Below are 17230 nucleotides of genomic sequence, written 5' to 3'. Positions count from 1 at the left end.
ACGTCTCCTTTTCCCCGCCCCTTCCTCCAACGACAAAATGAAGAATTACATAATTTCTGTTAAAAATATATTCTTTAATCATCGTGCACCCCTCCACCCCTCAACACTTGAAAGTTTCCCCCCTCACCCCTCCTTTCCAGATAAAATGTTTAAAAGTAGTCCTGATAACAGTAACAAGGGAGTTAGAAACATTTTTAAAGGTTTAGTTTATAGACCATTGATAGAAAACCTCTAAGACTACTAAGTATAAAAAGAATATTTAGAAGTATCACAGTTATTGTAATAGTATTGATTATAGGTGTTGTTTCAATAAACGCATCAATCTATATATATCCTTTACAATCTGGAGTTTCTTATTTTTTATCGCTTAGATATCTCACGATACATTTGAAACAAAATATAACGTTTCATTCAATGGTTAGTTAAATAGATCAGATGAAAAAAGTGTAAACAAACTTGATCCAAAATAAAATAAAATTATTTAGACAATAATACTGCTACATTTGGACACATTCATCCTGTTCTTTTCAAGTGTTGGGACTAAATCAAATATTTTAGAAATACATTTCACAAACATCATTGTAAATTTGGTCATATTCAACTCAATGCATGCGAAATAATTTTTTTTACTCTGGCCAATAATATTGTATACCTGGACACAATAAACTTATTTTAAAAGTTGAACCGAAAAGAAAACATTATCGCTAAACGTGAACATCATCAAATGAGTACAAGTCAAATTTAAAAAAAAATTAACCAACAATATTGCTAAACCTGGACACAGCTAGTAATGTTGTAGAATACGTGTAAGGTGCTGACGACCAAAAAGGAAAGAACCCAGACGGGTCATTGAACCCGTTGAAAGTCACAGGAGTCGGTTGACCAAAGTGGGTCTGGTTCAACATGGCGTCGTATCTGTCGGTGGGGATGTAGCCCTGGACCCCGTACAAGAAAGTGGAGTTGGGGAAGTTGGTCCAATCGTCGATGGCCGTCCCGTTGAGGTACTCGAGTCTGTTAGCGGGGTACCAGAACGGCATGGACTGGGGAAAGACAAAATACTTTGTATTACGGACATTCCTTGCAATTGTTATCAGTGTTTCTTTCAGATATAGTTCTCCGGGGAGGGGGGGGGGGGGGTTGCAACTTAAAAATTTTGTGAGGGGGGGGGGGGGGCACTTAAATATTTGGGAGGGGAGGACAATGGTTAAAAATATATTTTTATATATAATATATTTTTTTCTACTTCGTTCGAGCGGGTGGTGGCTTTATATTGGAGGTACTGCCCCCCCCCCCCCCCCCCCCCCCCCTAGGAGATGGCTGAAAGAAACTCTAATTATTATGGATGCCCCCCGAAACCCACAGCTATCGAACTAGATAACGGGTACTTTAGTAGTAATTAATAGCGTAAGTTAGTTTGGACCATACGCTCGAAGCATTCAATAAAAGGCGCCAGTGTGAGTTTTGTAAGGGTTACGGAATAAATTTTGTCACAATGAAACTTACAGCATAGCCTTTGCCAGACCCGGAGAAGAAAGCGTTCCAAGGTTCGTACTTTCCATCAGTGGTGTGTTCAACCAGCCAGTTGATACATCCGGTGATGGTCGTTAGGACTTGTGGGGGTAAGTCTGTGTCACAACATGGCAGAGAAGGGGTTGTGGGAGGGGGAGGAGAAAGATATTGATCAGGGTTGGTGAGAAAATTTAGGAAAATAAAAACTACAAAAAACATTTAGATAACGATATAATTCTCTTAAAATGTAAATAAAAGAAATTTTCTAATGCTTTTCTATTGTGAAAGTTCATACAATTTCATTCATATAATGTATCTATTAAGGTCAAAGTACGAAATCTATTATTCCAAAAAGTTCTTTATCGGAGACGGGAGGTAAAACACCATACCGCTTTTCCAATGGGATGTTTTTGTTTTCTCATCATAAACACTCCACGTGTACATCAAGGCGTTGGCCGCCATTGCTGTTGTAAAAATTCTGTCCTCGGCGTGAATCTGAAACGAAACAAAAAGAAAGCCCAGGAGGTATAACACTCCACTCTAAATGTTTTATTTTGAGCCATAACTAGCATTTTGTCAATTACACTTTTAAAACTCCCATTAGCTGAGATTATCTTAAATCTTCTTTGTGATTGATGTTTCTTTCAGACTTTTTTCTCCGTAGGGGGGGGGGGGGGACTTGAAATTATCGGGGGGGGGGGGGGGGTTGGACTAGATTTACTGGGGGGGTGGAGTTAGGGCGGTCACAAGTAAAAGTGTATATTTTTATATAAATTCTATTTCTAGGCATTCATCGAGGGGTCTCCATTTCCCCCCCGCCCTTCGAAGAGATGCCTGAAAGAAACTCTGGTGTAGATACATGTCTTTCCTCTAAGCCGTTGTATTCTGAAATAAGCTAATGTTTTTTTTATACATAAGCTGATGTGAAATGCTCATTTTTTAACATCCCACTCCTGCAGAGATCGTTGTATTAACGGCTACAAATAGTCATTAAAGACTTCTCTAAGAGGTAAAGTAGCCAGAGGGTTTAGAGTTCGAATACTTTTTAAGGGACGGTGTGGTCGGGTAGGAGAGAATATTATTTCTAACTCCAAAAGCCACAAGTTCAGAACCCGGATAGATGAGACTCGTTAACTGGGGATAGCAACACATCTAGGAGAGACAACTCCAAATTGAAACAAAGGCTGCCGTGTATATTGTTCTTGGGTTAACAAAGGCTATGGTAGAAAATCCAAAATGGAAACGAAGCTGAGGTGAACGGACCAAATGGCGCATAACCTATAGACAGGAAATACTTAATTGTGTTGCAGGAAATCTATTCTAAGATGATTTTACAAAATGATCCCAGGACAAAATATATCAGGACAAAAGATAACATGGACAAAATATCTCAGACAAAATATCACACGGCAAAATATTTATATTATTTAGGAAGCATTTAAAAACGAAAAAAATGTTTGTTTCAAAGGTTTGTCAGGTGGATGAAGCTAGATCATATTGTATTTCTATTGATGGGAGGTGGATGAAGGGGAGGGGGGCTTCATTAATTTTTATCAATATTAGGGGCAGTTATCTGTATTCTATGTAAATGTTATATTGTTATGTCAGTAAAAATATTGCCTTGTGTTTTAAGATTTTCAAACAATCCTTATGAGATATCATTTTTTACCGCAAATTGTTACTTGTACCATTGAGAAATTGAGAAAATCGACACATTCCCTTCCCCTTACATGAACTACTACACAGGTCTAGCACATCGTCGATAGTACATTCCAACACACCCATTAACGACGACACAATTCAACACCATAAAAACGGCAAGGGAATTTGTTCACATTCGTTCACTATCAATAGAAAAAGAACAAAGTAAATGAAAGAATTTATCATAGATAATTTCTAGTAAATAACACACAACACTATATAAACATACAACAAAATAATATAACACTGCTTTCCTTTTTTTTTACTCTCTGTGACCCCTCAAAAAAAAGACGTAGGACCCACTCACTATAGACTCGTTCCTGTGGTTATAGTCCCCATCTCCGAGAAAATCGTCGAAATAAACTTTCTCCGTCGGCTCCGCTCTCGCTTTAGATAAAATCTGTTTTGTCATTTCATTCTCAGCCACTGTTTTAAACATCTCATACACTGTGTCCATCGACTGTTGGGATGATATATATATATATATATATATATATATATATATATATATATATATATATATATATATATATATATATATATATATATATATACATATATATATATATATGTGTGTATGTGTGTGTGTGTGTGTGTGGATATGTGTATGTGTATATATCAGTAGGAAAGATTAGGGGTAGGAGTAAATGACGTTGCGTTTTTAACCTGTAGTAATGTGCTCTTGAATGAAACTTATGTAGTGATTCACTGAGGTCGTATATATTTAACATTTTAGCTAAGATTGTGTAGACTCACCGGAACAGGAAGTGTCCCCTTTCGTTTCGCTGTTTCCAGTTCCGTCAGTGTCCGGGCCACGAACCAGTAGAACTCGATCTGTGAAGGGTAGTAGGTCAAGGCCAGATCAGGTCGGTCGGTCAGGTTGTTTCTCACCTCGAATGTGATCAGGGATGACGTGTTCAGGTAGATTTGCTGGGAGGAATAATGTGTTTAGGGGTGGCGGTTATGTATCTATTTCTTTATATACACAGTAACAATATGAATGTATACTTATAAATTCTTAAAGTGCGAAAGATTATGTTGGATTAACATAAGTTAAAAGTACGAATTTCAGATCGAAACATCATTTATTTCGGTGAACTTTTTTTTAGTTCTAACGAAAAGATAATAATTAAAATTGTTACATGACTCGTGTTTCATATAACAGAGCAAACTTCGGATACTACGTAAGAATGGCGAAAATGTATTTGCTTAGCAATGGTGAGTTACAATAAAAAAAACATCCCTTATTGGAATTATAAAATACTAAGGTCAGGATTAATACAACCAGTTCGGTCATACCCTATCAGCCAAAACAATATTTTATGCCCCACCCCCCCCCCCCCCCAATACAATAGATATATGACGTCATCACCTCTAGCTCCGGATCTCTTAAAACATCTGGACTGACCAGGCCGGAGAGTATGGATGACGTCATGCCGTAGATGGTGTTGGCTGATACCGTGACGTCAACGTTGTTGATCTGGAAGGGCATGCTGACCCCCTGGTAGAACATGGTCCGCATTTCCTCAATGGACTGGATCTGTCGCGGAAAGGATTTGTACCAGTTTCATGTGTTTGCCAATGTAATGATTGCAAGCTTTATTGTAGTGGTTAGCACAAATTACGAACATAATGCAAAGCTCCACGGATATTATACACATACGTAATTAGTGTACCTTTTTTTTTACAAGATTTTATTTAATTTGATTCCAAATGTATCATGTCTTTGTGCTGGCTTCGTCATGAGTCAAAACTTACTAGCAAAATCTCAACCACTTCTTCCGTACTATTTTTGTTTTAATTTGGCACGTTGCTCATGACCCGATTACAATGTAAAAAAAAACGTTGACATAACTAGATGATTAATTTTTAAATTAATTTATGATTGCTACATAAGGTAGTATTTTTGCGTGTGCACGTGTTTTTAGATATGTCATATTTTCTTGCTGAACATTTTCAGAAACGCTTTGACGCTACGAAGGCCACATTTATCAATGCCGCGCGGTGTCAGGTAATACGAGCGAATTTTATCATTAACTTTCTCACATTTTATAATATCCCCCCACCCTCCCCTTCCACCTCCCAGATCGAGACGTACTTTAAAGACTGTCCCTATCGTCTATTGTGTAAAGAACTTTCACATCTCTAAAACCTACCCATGTTGGTACCAGTGCCACGTCTTTGCCTTCAGACTCAGCCTGGTCCAAAAATTTCCTAATGTACAAATATGTCCTGGGGTCGATTGTGTTTTGATTGGGATCACTAGAGAAAGGTCTATAGGCGTATTTCTTTAAGGCGTCGAATGCTGGTTGGATAAAAAAAATTAAAAATTGGTGATCATAATTCGAATGCAAAGAGGCGACCATGTTTTATTTAATACGAGCCGACCCGCTGCGTATCATACGCCGCTATTTAGTTGTTTTTTTCTACTTTTCAGTAATTTTTAATTTGTGAATTCGACAGTACCAATGCTGCCATTGAAAATATTTGCTTAAAAACACTACCCCCCCCCCCCCCCCCCACGTGAAAGCAGCCTCCTTTTAGTTACCTCCTTTAAGTTTAAAATCGTTTCAAACTAAATTATCTGCCCCTAATAGCCGTCACCAAACCCGTCTCTGTGATTGTAAAATGTAAACAGAGTGAACACCGCTCACCAGATCATGTGGGGGTGGGGTGGGGGTGGTAGTGATAGTGATAGAGAGGAAGAGAGGGGACTGCAAAGGCGCGCTTGCAGCTTGTTTTCTAACTGATCCCAGAAGAGAATTATATATATAGATAATTGAATTAAGACTACAACTTGTGTTTAGTTTACAAAGTCTAACACTGGTAAAATATAAGAGCAGTATACAAAATTTGAATAGATGGTGAGTTAGCCGTTAAATAGCTAAAGCTGTGTAGGTAAATTGTGTGGTAACCTGTACAGATAACTGCTTGTAATTCATAAATAAATAATGCTAAAGATATATTATTTCAGTTTCGTTTTACGAAAGGTGCTAGTTGTAGTGTTGTGGATGGTGGGTAAAGTAAAGTGAAGTAAAAGTCTCCTTCAAACCTGATGGTCTATGGGGCAAGTGAAGTAGAGTTCACAGGTTTCTGTAACCTCCGCATATGAAGGGATAGTGTGGTCAGCATTGTGAATAGACAACTTTACTTTCCCTAACGTGAGTTAGGTACCCATCAGTGCTGGGTGTACACAGGGACGGTATACTGACTTGAACCCGGATTCGAACTCGAGACTTACGGGTTAGCAGACTAGCTCTCTACAGATAGTCCCATCAATGGTGGGTAGGTTGTAGTAAAATTTTTCGAAAGAAAATTAATTATCCCTAAAACAGGTCTCGTATATATATATATATATATATATATATATATATATATATATATATATATATATATATATATATATATATACATATACATATATATATATATATATATATATATATATACATATACATATATATATATATATATATATATATATATATATATATATATATACATATATATATATATATATATATATATATATATATATATATATATACATATATATATATATATATATATATATATATATATATATATATATATATATATATATATACATATATATATATATATATATATATATATATATATATATATATATATATATATATATATATATATATATATATATACATATACATATATATATACATACATATATATATACATATATATATATATATATGTATATATATATATATATATATATATATATATATATATATATATATATATATATATATATATATATATATATATATATATATATATATTAATGGTCAGCTAGCCAGACTAATTCGTAAACATAGTAACAAGGTAATCAAGACAACCGAACCAGATAACCAATCTACAGTCTAACAAGACAATAAACCATTTAAAATGCAAGCTGAGTTAGTGTTCGTTTTACCGGAAGTGATGTTGGTGTTCTGGGAACTCCACAGCTGCCAGCCAGTCTGGAACTGGTCCCTCATCTGGTACAGCAATGACCCGAGACCCAGGTTGACGAATGTGTCGTCAAAGTCTGGCGGGATGTGGAATGCCATCAGGAAATCTGTCCTTGGGAAACAAAAGAATGGGGTTATTAACCTTTTGTGAGAATAAGCTTTAACCATCACAGTGCTTGGGGCAGTAAAACAAGCTTAAATGATAGTGGAAACAAAAACGTAGCCAGTGTATAAAGTAAAAAAGAAAATTTTCCTTTTTAGGCCTAACGATCCATTGGACAGATGAAGTGGAGTTCATGTTTCTTGACCTCGGGATATTAAGGGATAATGTGGTCAGCACTAAGCCCAGCCACCTTTACTTTCCCTAATGCGAGTTAGGTACCCATCAGAGTTGGGTGGACTCAGGGACGTTCCAATATCTTGAACGCGGATTCGAACTTGAAACTATCGGGTTAGCTTTCTAGCGCTCCACCGCTAGGCCACGCCGTCCCACGTAGCCAGTGCATAATCCCCTAAATTGACAACTAGTGTTTGCAATTTCGTCCTCTAACATCATATACTAATAATATTTCGTATCTCTTATTTGTTGTATACATCATAAAGTAAATATTTGAATGTACCGCGATTCTGGCATGATATAATAAATCGAATACACTATATAAGAGATGTAATGAGCTGACAAAGCTTTTATTAAAGGATCAAGTTTGTTTTATTTTCTATCGTCAGTGCATTTAAAAGCTTACTATTATAATGGCGTAGTGATGACAACAATACCCTTCATATGCCGATGTCACACAAGCAGGAGAATTCTACGTCACTTGCCCCACAGTGAGACGCTGTGGACATTACTTTTCTTGGCAAGTAACGAAAAGTTGTTAACAAAAATAAACCGGGAGTGATCTCCCCTAAACTTTCTCGAATATTCTAATATAACACTACGGGGAATGGCAACTCGGGATATATACATTATTTTCAATCCACTTTAAATACTTCAACTTTTTAAAATAGAATAAAACTTCGTAGAAAAAAGAATTGCACACCAAGTGAACGCCAAATAAAGATGTGCATAATAATGCGCAACATTATTAGTACTTTATAAATTTACGTGCGTTTTTTGAGAAATCGGAAATAGTGTAAATTAGTACTTCCATTCAACGGAAATTACTCAAAATTTGAAAGAAGGTAGAGAATTAAAGCTTTTACTTACATGTGAAATTTCATTTATCTATCTGAAATAGTACTCAAGTTATAGGCTTTTGAAAAATTCAAAATAGAAAAAGTACCACTTCCGGTTATCGGAAATCGCTCAAAAGTTGATACGGATCTACGATTTTGATAAAATACTTGTATATGAAATTTCATCAACCTATCTGTAACGGTACTCAAGTAATCGTGTATACACACAGACACACAGACACACAGACACACACACAGACAGACATACGGACAAGATTTCAAAATTATGTTTTTCCGTATCAGTGAGGTATAAAACGTCGAGATTTGTAAAAATCTCGATTTTTTTTGCACTATTACAATACTTTCTCTATACTTCGTATATACGAGAAAGTAAAAATTAAAACTCACTTTTCACTTATAATAGCATCTATATCTTTGGCCAGGTTACTCAGCCCCAAAACTTTGAGAAACGCTTCTAGCAAATTCAGGGGTACTTCGTCTACCATCTGAAATGCGCCCTGAAACGATGAAAGTAATCGTGAACTGTTACATTGAGCTAACAAGTGAAAGGTTATTAGAAGAATAAATGGATTTGAACGTAATGAGTTGATGAAGGGGCGCTTTAAAATTTTGTTTTGTATAAAATTAAAGAAATTAGATAAAGAAAAAAGAAAAAAAAAACATTTTTAGATTAAAAAAGGATTATAGAAGTGTGAGGTCATTTTTTTCAGATGATGTCAGACGAAAGAAGGGGGGGGGGGGGGTAAAGGAAAATAAAGGAGTTTGAACGTAATTATTTGATTAAAGGGACTCAAAAATGTGTTGTCGTTTGTTAAATGAAGAAATAAATTTAAAAACAAATAAATACATTTGTTTTTAAATTAAAAAATGGACTGCAAAATGGTGAGTTTATTTTTTGGTTGGTTTTTTCAAATGACTTAATGACTAATGGAGAGGCATACAACCTACCTAAATATACACGTTTGCACTTAGTACAACCACTGTTGTAAAATTATAAGACATTTTGTGTAAGCTGCAGTTCTTTTAAAAATGTAATATTTTTCCAAGACCCTGATTTATTATATTGTTCAATATTAAATAAGTGCGCACATGGTCTTTTATATATTAGGATTTCTTTTTCTGGCTAAATCAGCCTTGCTAGTAAAAATTTGTCAAACTTTAATTAGCACTTCGTTAAGGGAAACAACTCAATAATTATTAAAACAAAGAACAGCAAATCGGGTTTGGAGAAACTGAACTCATATTATTATTTATTTTGGGGGGTTTATGCCCAGGGGGTTTATGTCTAAAGTTTTTTTGAACAGACACCCTTATCATGGGATCGGGTCTGAATTTTTGTGACAATGTGTGACGATGAAAACAAAAATGGGAAGGTAGTGAAATCGACTGTAAAATGTGTGACTTTATTGGCGTACGATCGCTATGTTTGAAGATGTGAAGTTTTTTTAGTAACAACAAATTGATTATAGGAAGGAGTGGGTCTCCGTATAGCTATATTTTTAATGCTATCACTTACACCGTTAAAGTAATAGTTAAATTATTTTTCGTTTGATAATTACAGTTAGGATTTAAATTTACGTTAGGGTTAGGTGACATTGAGGTATGCGTTAATCGAAGGCGAAATGGTACCCCCTAACGGAAAAGTGTCCGTATACTGACCACCAGGTTTTCTGGAGTACACTGCCAGACTTTGAGCGTTTGGTTGTAGACCTGGGGCCAGAAGGACATGGTGGACGTGTTGTATGGCTTGTTCTTGTCGTGGTAGTTTTGGAACACCTGGAGATAAAGGCATACAAGGCATAGAGCTATTGTAGTGTAGACTGCCTGAAGGGACAAATACCTTACTCATTGAACCCTACCATATGTTATTAAAGGAATTTATGTGGAGTCTAAGGACTAAAGAATATCTCGTAACTATCAGGGATTCCGTACTCTCTGTGGGAATATCGGTTTCTTTAGGAAACCTACGGTCTTCGCGAGGAATCTCTGGATTATATGTTGATTGTCGGGATTATGGAATCTCTTTTAGGTATATTGGATTAATTTGGAATCTCTGAATTATATTTGGATTCTCGGCATTATGGAATCTCTTTTTGGTATATTGGAACTAAATTTGAAATCTCTGAATTATATTTGGATTCTCGGCATTATGATTCTAGGTATATTGAAATTCAATCTGGAATCTCTGGATTATTATGTGAACTCGAGATTATTTAGAATCTCGGGACTGTGAAGAATCTTGCAAATCTCAGCACTATAGGGAATATTGGACACAGCTGGGAATGTGCCGGAGTTTATAAGGAATATCGGATAAGGAATCTCGGTGCTCAATGTGGAATATCGAGATAATTGATAATTTAGGGACTGCAAAGTGAAATCTTGAATACAATTTTTACTGTGATTTATAAAGAATATCATGTCATAAATTGTCGTTATATAATATTTGTACAATCCTTCTCAATATATATCACGATACACTTCACGAGCACCCACGTTCAAAGACAGCTCCATCTGAGCGTCGGAAAGTTTCGGAGCGTCGCCATACTTGAAGGCCTCGAGCAGGGAGGTAGTGACCCAGGCAGTGACAAACATGTTGTTGTCGAAGACAGACAGGAGCCGGCGCGCCTCTGTCATGTCCAGAGGGCCGTTAAAGTTGATCTTGACCCCACTAGTGTATACGCCCTTGGCGCGATGCCATTGTCTGAATGGAATGTAAGGAACCTCGGTCTGAATCTGTGGTTGAGATGTAAGATGAGGCTCATTGTTAGGGGTAAATAAATAGTTTTTTGTATTCAATGAATGATAACAAAGGATTATAAATTATTCTACTTCGCCTTTTTCAATTCCCAATAGAGCTGGTAAGTAGGTCACCAAACCAGTTCTATGACTTATGCAGGTTTTATTGAGCCGTAGAACTGGTTGGTGACCTACTTACCAGCCCTATTAAGCTTAGGCAATTTACAGCGTTTTTCGCGTGTTTTTCCTCCTTTTCCCCTGTTTTTTTTATTTCAAACTTTTAAATAATAATGGTATTTCAATGTCTCTACATCAGATATGATTATAATGTGCTATGTAATAAAAGAACAATAAAACTATTGAATATGCAAAAAGGCGGCAAATAAATTTTGACTTTAATTAAGTGGTCTTGTCGAGAAACCTCAACATTATGGAGTAATTCATACGTAATAAAATCACAATTAACACACACTTTTACTAGATCTAGTACAAAATTTATTCAGTTTTATTTAACCTCAAAGATTGTAAAAAAAAATTAAAAATACTAAGGTTATAAACTATGAATTAGCACACAAAATGGAAGAGGTAAGAACAGCCTCTAGGAAGTAAAATTCGATAAAGTTGAGTACACACAGCCTACCTGATCTTCTGAGATCATCTTGAACAGTCTCTCAACGAACGTGCTTGTGATCTTAAACTTGGATGTGTCAGTCGCTGCAAGTACTAGGCTACATGTGCTCAATGTCAACAGCAAGCTGAGGCTTAGAGCGGCCATGTTGTCTTTCCCCACTGAAGACTATATATATATATATATATATATATATATATATATATATATATATATATATATATATACATACATATATATATATATATATATATACATATATATATATATATATATATATATATGTATATGCATATATGTATATACACACATTTGTGTGTTTGTTTGTGTGTATGTGCGTGTGCGCGCTTGCACGATTCTAATGCTAAACTTTGTGTTGTCCTCCTGACTACATACGTTGATATAACGTACTGTATGTGCTTATATAAGAACTGCATGTGCTTATATAAGGTACTGTATGTGCTTATATAAGGTACTGCATGTACTTATATAAGATACTGCTTGTGTTTATATAAGGTACTACAAGTGTTAATATAAGTTACTGCATGTGTTTATATAAAATACTACAAGTGTTTATTTTAGATCCTATATGTATTTATATAAGATACCACAAGATACCACACGTGTTTGTATAATATACTACATGTGTTTATACAAGATACTACATGTTTTTATATAAGATACATGTATATATATATATATATATATATATATATATATATATATATATATATATATATATATATATATATATATATATATAATACTAGTCTAGTATTACCATAACTACATTTTTTTTTATAAAACTACTTATATAGTAAATACTATACTTATATAGAAAATCATGAATAAAGGTTGATTTTTTTTATTTTATTTATTAATTTAATAAAAAAATTGATGAGAAAAAAATAACAATCGTAACTATATGCCCAATTAAAAGAAAATTCTTCAAATTATCTCAACTCGTAAACAAGTATGAAAGTCAATGATTAAATATATAAATGTAGTGTAGAAACTTAGTAAGTAATGTGTACTATTCACATCTGTTTTATGGATATATGATATTGTTTATATTTATTGCGTTTACTTACTTAAATACCTACTTATGAAATATTGTGTTTTTCAATCCGGATTTTTATGAGTGAGTCCCGGCCAAACCACACATATCAAATACGTGATCTGAATGAAACGAAGAAAAGATAACGTAACAACGTCAAAGAAATTTGCATTGCTATCTTATCATATTAAAGCTGCAAATACACCGAAGAGATAATAATTAAATCGAACTGTATTTCGTCATTAACAAAACTAAATATATATTTGACCAGATATAATTATTTTTAACCACATTGTAATAAAAGAATATTAAGAATATTTTACGCGAGTTGGTATACGACCAATTATGAGGCGCCTAACACAGCGATTACACTTACGACAAGTAGGCTTGTAGTATACATGTCTAGGAAAAAAACTCTCAGCAAATTAATGGTATATGGAAAAAAAATTCCCGAGGAACATGTATACTAACTTGTTGCGAGTTGTTGTTTTTTCTAGACGTCGCAAGTGTAAATGTGTTTAAGGGATAACTTTCTTAATAGGGCCGGAAATTGAGTACACGCTGAGGATAGGTAAGATACAGAAAACACGGTTACCATACTATTAGGCTGGATCAAAGAGGACATCAAAACGTTGAGCGATTGAATTCGTCGAAATATATTTCTACTTTAGTGCCCAAGACACGTGGGACAGATGAAGTAGAACTCATCTTTCAATCATACTAGGGTATATAATGAGATAATGTAATATAGAAGTGAGTAAAATACCCTTTTAAAGAAGATTGTCTTTGGATCATGTGAAGTAGAGTTCATCTATTTCCTAGGAACTTGTCTGTAGAACGTCCCTGAGTTCACTCAGTTCTAATAGGTACCTGACTCACGTTAAAAGAAGCAAATGCTGCTGGGCATAATGCTGACCACACTATCCTTTCATTAACCGGGGTCACTGAAACAGAGTAATGGGATCGCGTGTAGCCTACACTTTTACCATTGTCTCTTTCCACCTCCCCACCCCCCCCCCCCCCCGGGAGGGATTACACTTTCTTTTAAAATTTAAATAACTTTGAATACTTTTACTAATGTATGCTCCACCTCCCCCCCCCCCCTCCACCCACACCCCTGGAGGAATTAGAAAAAAATGTGTAACTCAAATAACATTGTATACTTTTATTAGTCTTACCCCCCCCCCCCTTCCGACCCTTTCCCCGAAAGTTTCCAGTGCCCTCCCTCCCCCAGGTGAAAAACGTCTGAAAGAAACCATAGTATAAGTTAAACTACTGTAATCTAAACCTTACTGACCAAACATATTGAAGATGAGAGTAAGATAGAAGTAAGAATTAAATATCAAAACTTACTAGGGAAAAAACTAACTAAATCACTATAAATCAAACCGCGGAAACCGCTAATTGAAAAATAAACTACTGTTACGTTGAGAAAAAAATACCGGGTCTAATTAAATATGAAGTTATCACCAAAACTAATCTCTTAATTCGATTGAATATCAGGTCATGACCGAAATCAAGTCCAATTGATAAACTAGGTGATGACCTACTTTTGTTATCGAACTGTGGTATACGGACGTTTAACACATTACAAAAGTACATTTTTAAAAAAAGCGTTTTAAAAAGATAACGTGTTTTTCATGCTGTTATTTATAGCAGTGTGTCAATACAAACTTTCTGAATATGGGTTTAGAGCCTTAAGTCTTTGTAGGAATTGTGTGCCTGTTTTAGTACTTAACTACACATGTTATTGAAGTGTGTAGGTTTATTTTATGTGTGCGTTTAGTTAAGATTTGTTTAAATATATATGGGACATTAGTACCAGTTGTTAAGATATCAGCAAATGTACTTTTTACTGTTCACGACTTTAAAAAAAAGTAAAGCCCATCTTTAGACCTGGGTAGGTGACGCAGAGTTCATATGTTTGTTGACCTCGGCATGTAAAGGGATAACATGGTTAGTACTTTGGTAAGCCGCCTTTACTTTCCCTAACCTGAGTCGGGTACCCATTAAAGCTGAGTGGACTCAGGGACAACCTTCAGTCAAAATTCCTAACTCGAGACCATCTGTTTAGCAGTCAAACGCTCTACCATTCGACCGTCCCATTGTTAACGACGTATTTAAGTGTATTTAGGACATAAGTATTAATATTTCAAACATCAGTAATGGTGATTAGACCGAGAGTTTGTGTATTTCAGATCATGAAATTGAATTTAAGATTTTATATTTAGGACTTTATAAAGTTATTTAGGACCTAATTAAGTTTAGAATCTTGTAAATATACTTGAAACTTCACTAAGTCGTCGAGTTGATGCTTTTGTTGTTAATAAGGCTGGACAAAGAGTACCTTAACTTTCGAACAACTGACTTAATTAAACATTTAGTCACTCTCTTGTCTCTAAATTAGTTATATAGATAATTAATGTATTGACGTTTTAAAATGTAATAACACTTACCTTTTTTTCTCTCCTACGTTGATTGCCTTATAAGTTAATTATATTTTAATAAGATACGAACACTAGTTCACATTTTTCTGTTTTAGTGTTACCCTTTGACATTCGCATGCTTCAATACATTCCGGATGTTAGACTGATTAGTCACCCGATTCGAACTTTGTCATTTTAAAAGAACTTTGGAAAAAAAAAATACTGGGTTTAGTTACTTAAGGTAAATGTTTTTAAAGACATGGAAAGAGTTCGACTGATGAATGTCTATTTTTGACACTACTGAGTAGAACAATTAACAAAACTTTAGCCCTGTTAAACACATGTGTACATTTCGAACGAGGAAAAAGAATTTCGTGTAAACAGTCAGTATTGTTTGTTACTTGGCCTGTTAAATTGTTCTTCACTTGTGACATGTATTTTTTATTGTGTAAGTTATGTGTTTTCGTGTGTTTTATTGGGCAACACAGATATACATGTGTCGTAATTGTTGTGTGTTATTTAGTGTCACAGCAATGTTTTGTGTTGGTATTTGTTTTGTAGTGTGCTAGCCTGGGTTACAACGCTGTGATGTGTCATGTGTGTTGTGTGTTATGTTATGTGTCGTGTGTGTTATTTGTCGTGTGTGTTATGTGTCGTGTGTGTTATGTGTCGTGTGTGTTATGTGTCGTGTGTGTTATGTGTCGTGTGTGTTATGTGTCGTGTGTGTTATGTGTCGTGTGTGTTATGTGTCGTGTGTGTTATGTGTCGTGTGTGTTATGTGTCGTGTGTGTTATGTGTCGTGTGTGTTATGTGTCGTGTGTGTTATGTGTCCTGTGTGTTGTATGTTGTGTGTGTTATGTGTCGACTGTGTTATATGTAGTGTGTGTTATGTGTCGTGTGTGTTATGTGTCCTGATTGTTGTATGTTGTGTGTGTTATGTGTCGACTGTGTTATATGTAGTGTGTGTTATGTGTCGTGTGTGTTATGTGTCGTGTGTGTTATGTGTCGTGTGTGTTATGTGTCGTGTGTGTTATGTGTCGTGTGTGTTATGTGTCGTGTGTGTTATGTGTCGTGTGTGTTGAGTGTCGTGTGTGTTATGTATCGTGTGTGTTATGTGTCGTGTGTGTTGTATGTTGTGATTGTTATGTGTCGTGTGTGTTATGTGTCGTGTGTGTTATGTGTCGTGTGTGTTGTAGGTTGTGTTTGTTATGTGTCGACTGTGTTATATGTAGTGTGTGTTATGTGTCGTGTGTGTTATGTGTCGTGTGTGTTATGTGTCGTGTGTGTTATGTGTCGTGTGTGTTGTATGTTGTGTGTGTTATGTGTCGTGTGTGTTGAGTGTTATGTGTGTTGTGTGTTGTGTTAAAATATTACATCAGTGTTACGTGTTGGCCTGTTTGGAGTCCTGTGTTAGAATATTACATCAGTATCACGTGTCGTGTGTGTTGTGTGTTGTGTTAAAATATTACATCAGTGTTATGTGTCGGCCTGTTTGGAGTCCTGTGTTAGAATATTACATCAGTATCATGTGTCGTGTGTGTTGTGTGTTGTGTTAAAATATTACATCAATGTTATATATCCGTGTATATTGTGTGCTGTTATATGTCGCGTGTGTTTTGTGCGTTGTCTGTTATTTGTCGTATGTGTTATGTGTCGCGTGTGTTATGTTTCGCGTGTGTTATGTTTCGGTTTGTTTTGAGTGTTAAGTGTCTTGTGTGTTGTGCCCGGTGTTAAAATATCACATCAGTGTTAAGTGTTTACTTGTGGCTTATCTACGCTCCACAGTGCTGTATATGTTTATATCTAAGTTCCTATTCCAAGTTACGACAATCAGTTACATGTAACTACTATATAAAGTGTGTGTTACAGCAGACATATTGAACTGAGGGGTTTAAATAATAAGACCCACATGCCCGTAATATAAGCTCTCTTCTTTCAAAAGATACGTGGAGAGTATCTTTTTTAATGAATTACTCAGCAT

General features: G+C 35.3%; 1 protein-coding gene across 1 annotated transcript; it reads right to left on the bottom strand.

Annotated features, from left to right (window-relative positions):
* On the bottom strand, window positions 1–15586 carry LOC131932595 (uncharacterized). The gene is made up of 14 exons (XM_059289525.1): window positions 15280–15586; window positions 12870–12945; window positions 11779–11934; window positions 10896–11135; window positions 10062–10178; window positions 8790–8899; window positions 7169–7317; window positions 5367–5515; window positions 4583–4750; window positions 3967–4140; window positions 3518–3670; window positions 1899–2004; window positions 1504–1625; window positions 1–1040 (listed from the first exon to the last, which is right to left on the bottom strand). Exons 3-14 carry the CDS (start codon window positions 11911–11913, stop codon window positions 753–755), a joined length of 1911 nt encoding a protein of 636 aa, XP_059145508.1. The 5' UTR covers window positions 11914–11934; window positions 12870–12945; window positions 15280–15586; the 3' UTR covers window positions 1–752.
* Between the last annotated feature and the right edge of the window lie 1644 nt (window positions 15587–17230).

This window comes from Physella acuta, unplaced genomic scaffold (assembly GCF_028476545.2).
Source record: "Physella acuta isolate Inbredline_101_S28 unplaced genomic scaffold, ASM2847654v3 ptg002227l, whole genome shotgun sequence".
Lineage (NCBI taxonomy): Eukaryota > Metazoa > Mollusca > Gastropoda > Physidae > Physella > Physella acuta.
The sequence above is the reverse complement of the archived record's forward strand: the minus strand, read 5'-3'. Positions and strand labels throughout refer to the sequence as shown.

Excerpts from the sequence above, each read along its gene's own strand:
- LOC131932595 (XM_059289525.1), bottom strand. The coding sequence starts at position 11,913 with ATGGCCGCTCTAAGCCTCAGCTTGCTGTTGACATTGAGCACATGTAGC. Across the intron at positions 4,751-5,366 it reads TGGCACTGGTACCAACATGG|ATCCAGTCCATTGAGGAAAT; the intron begins GTAGGTTTTAGA and ends TTTCCGCGACAG. Across the intron at positions 4,141-4,582 it reads TAAGAGATCCGGAGCTAGAG|CAAATCTACCTGAACACGTC; the intron begins GTGATGACGTCA and ends TATTCCTCCCAG.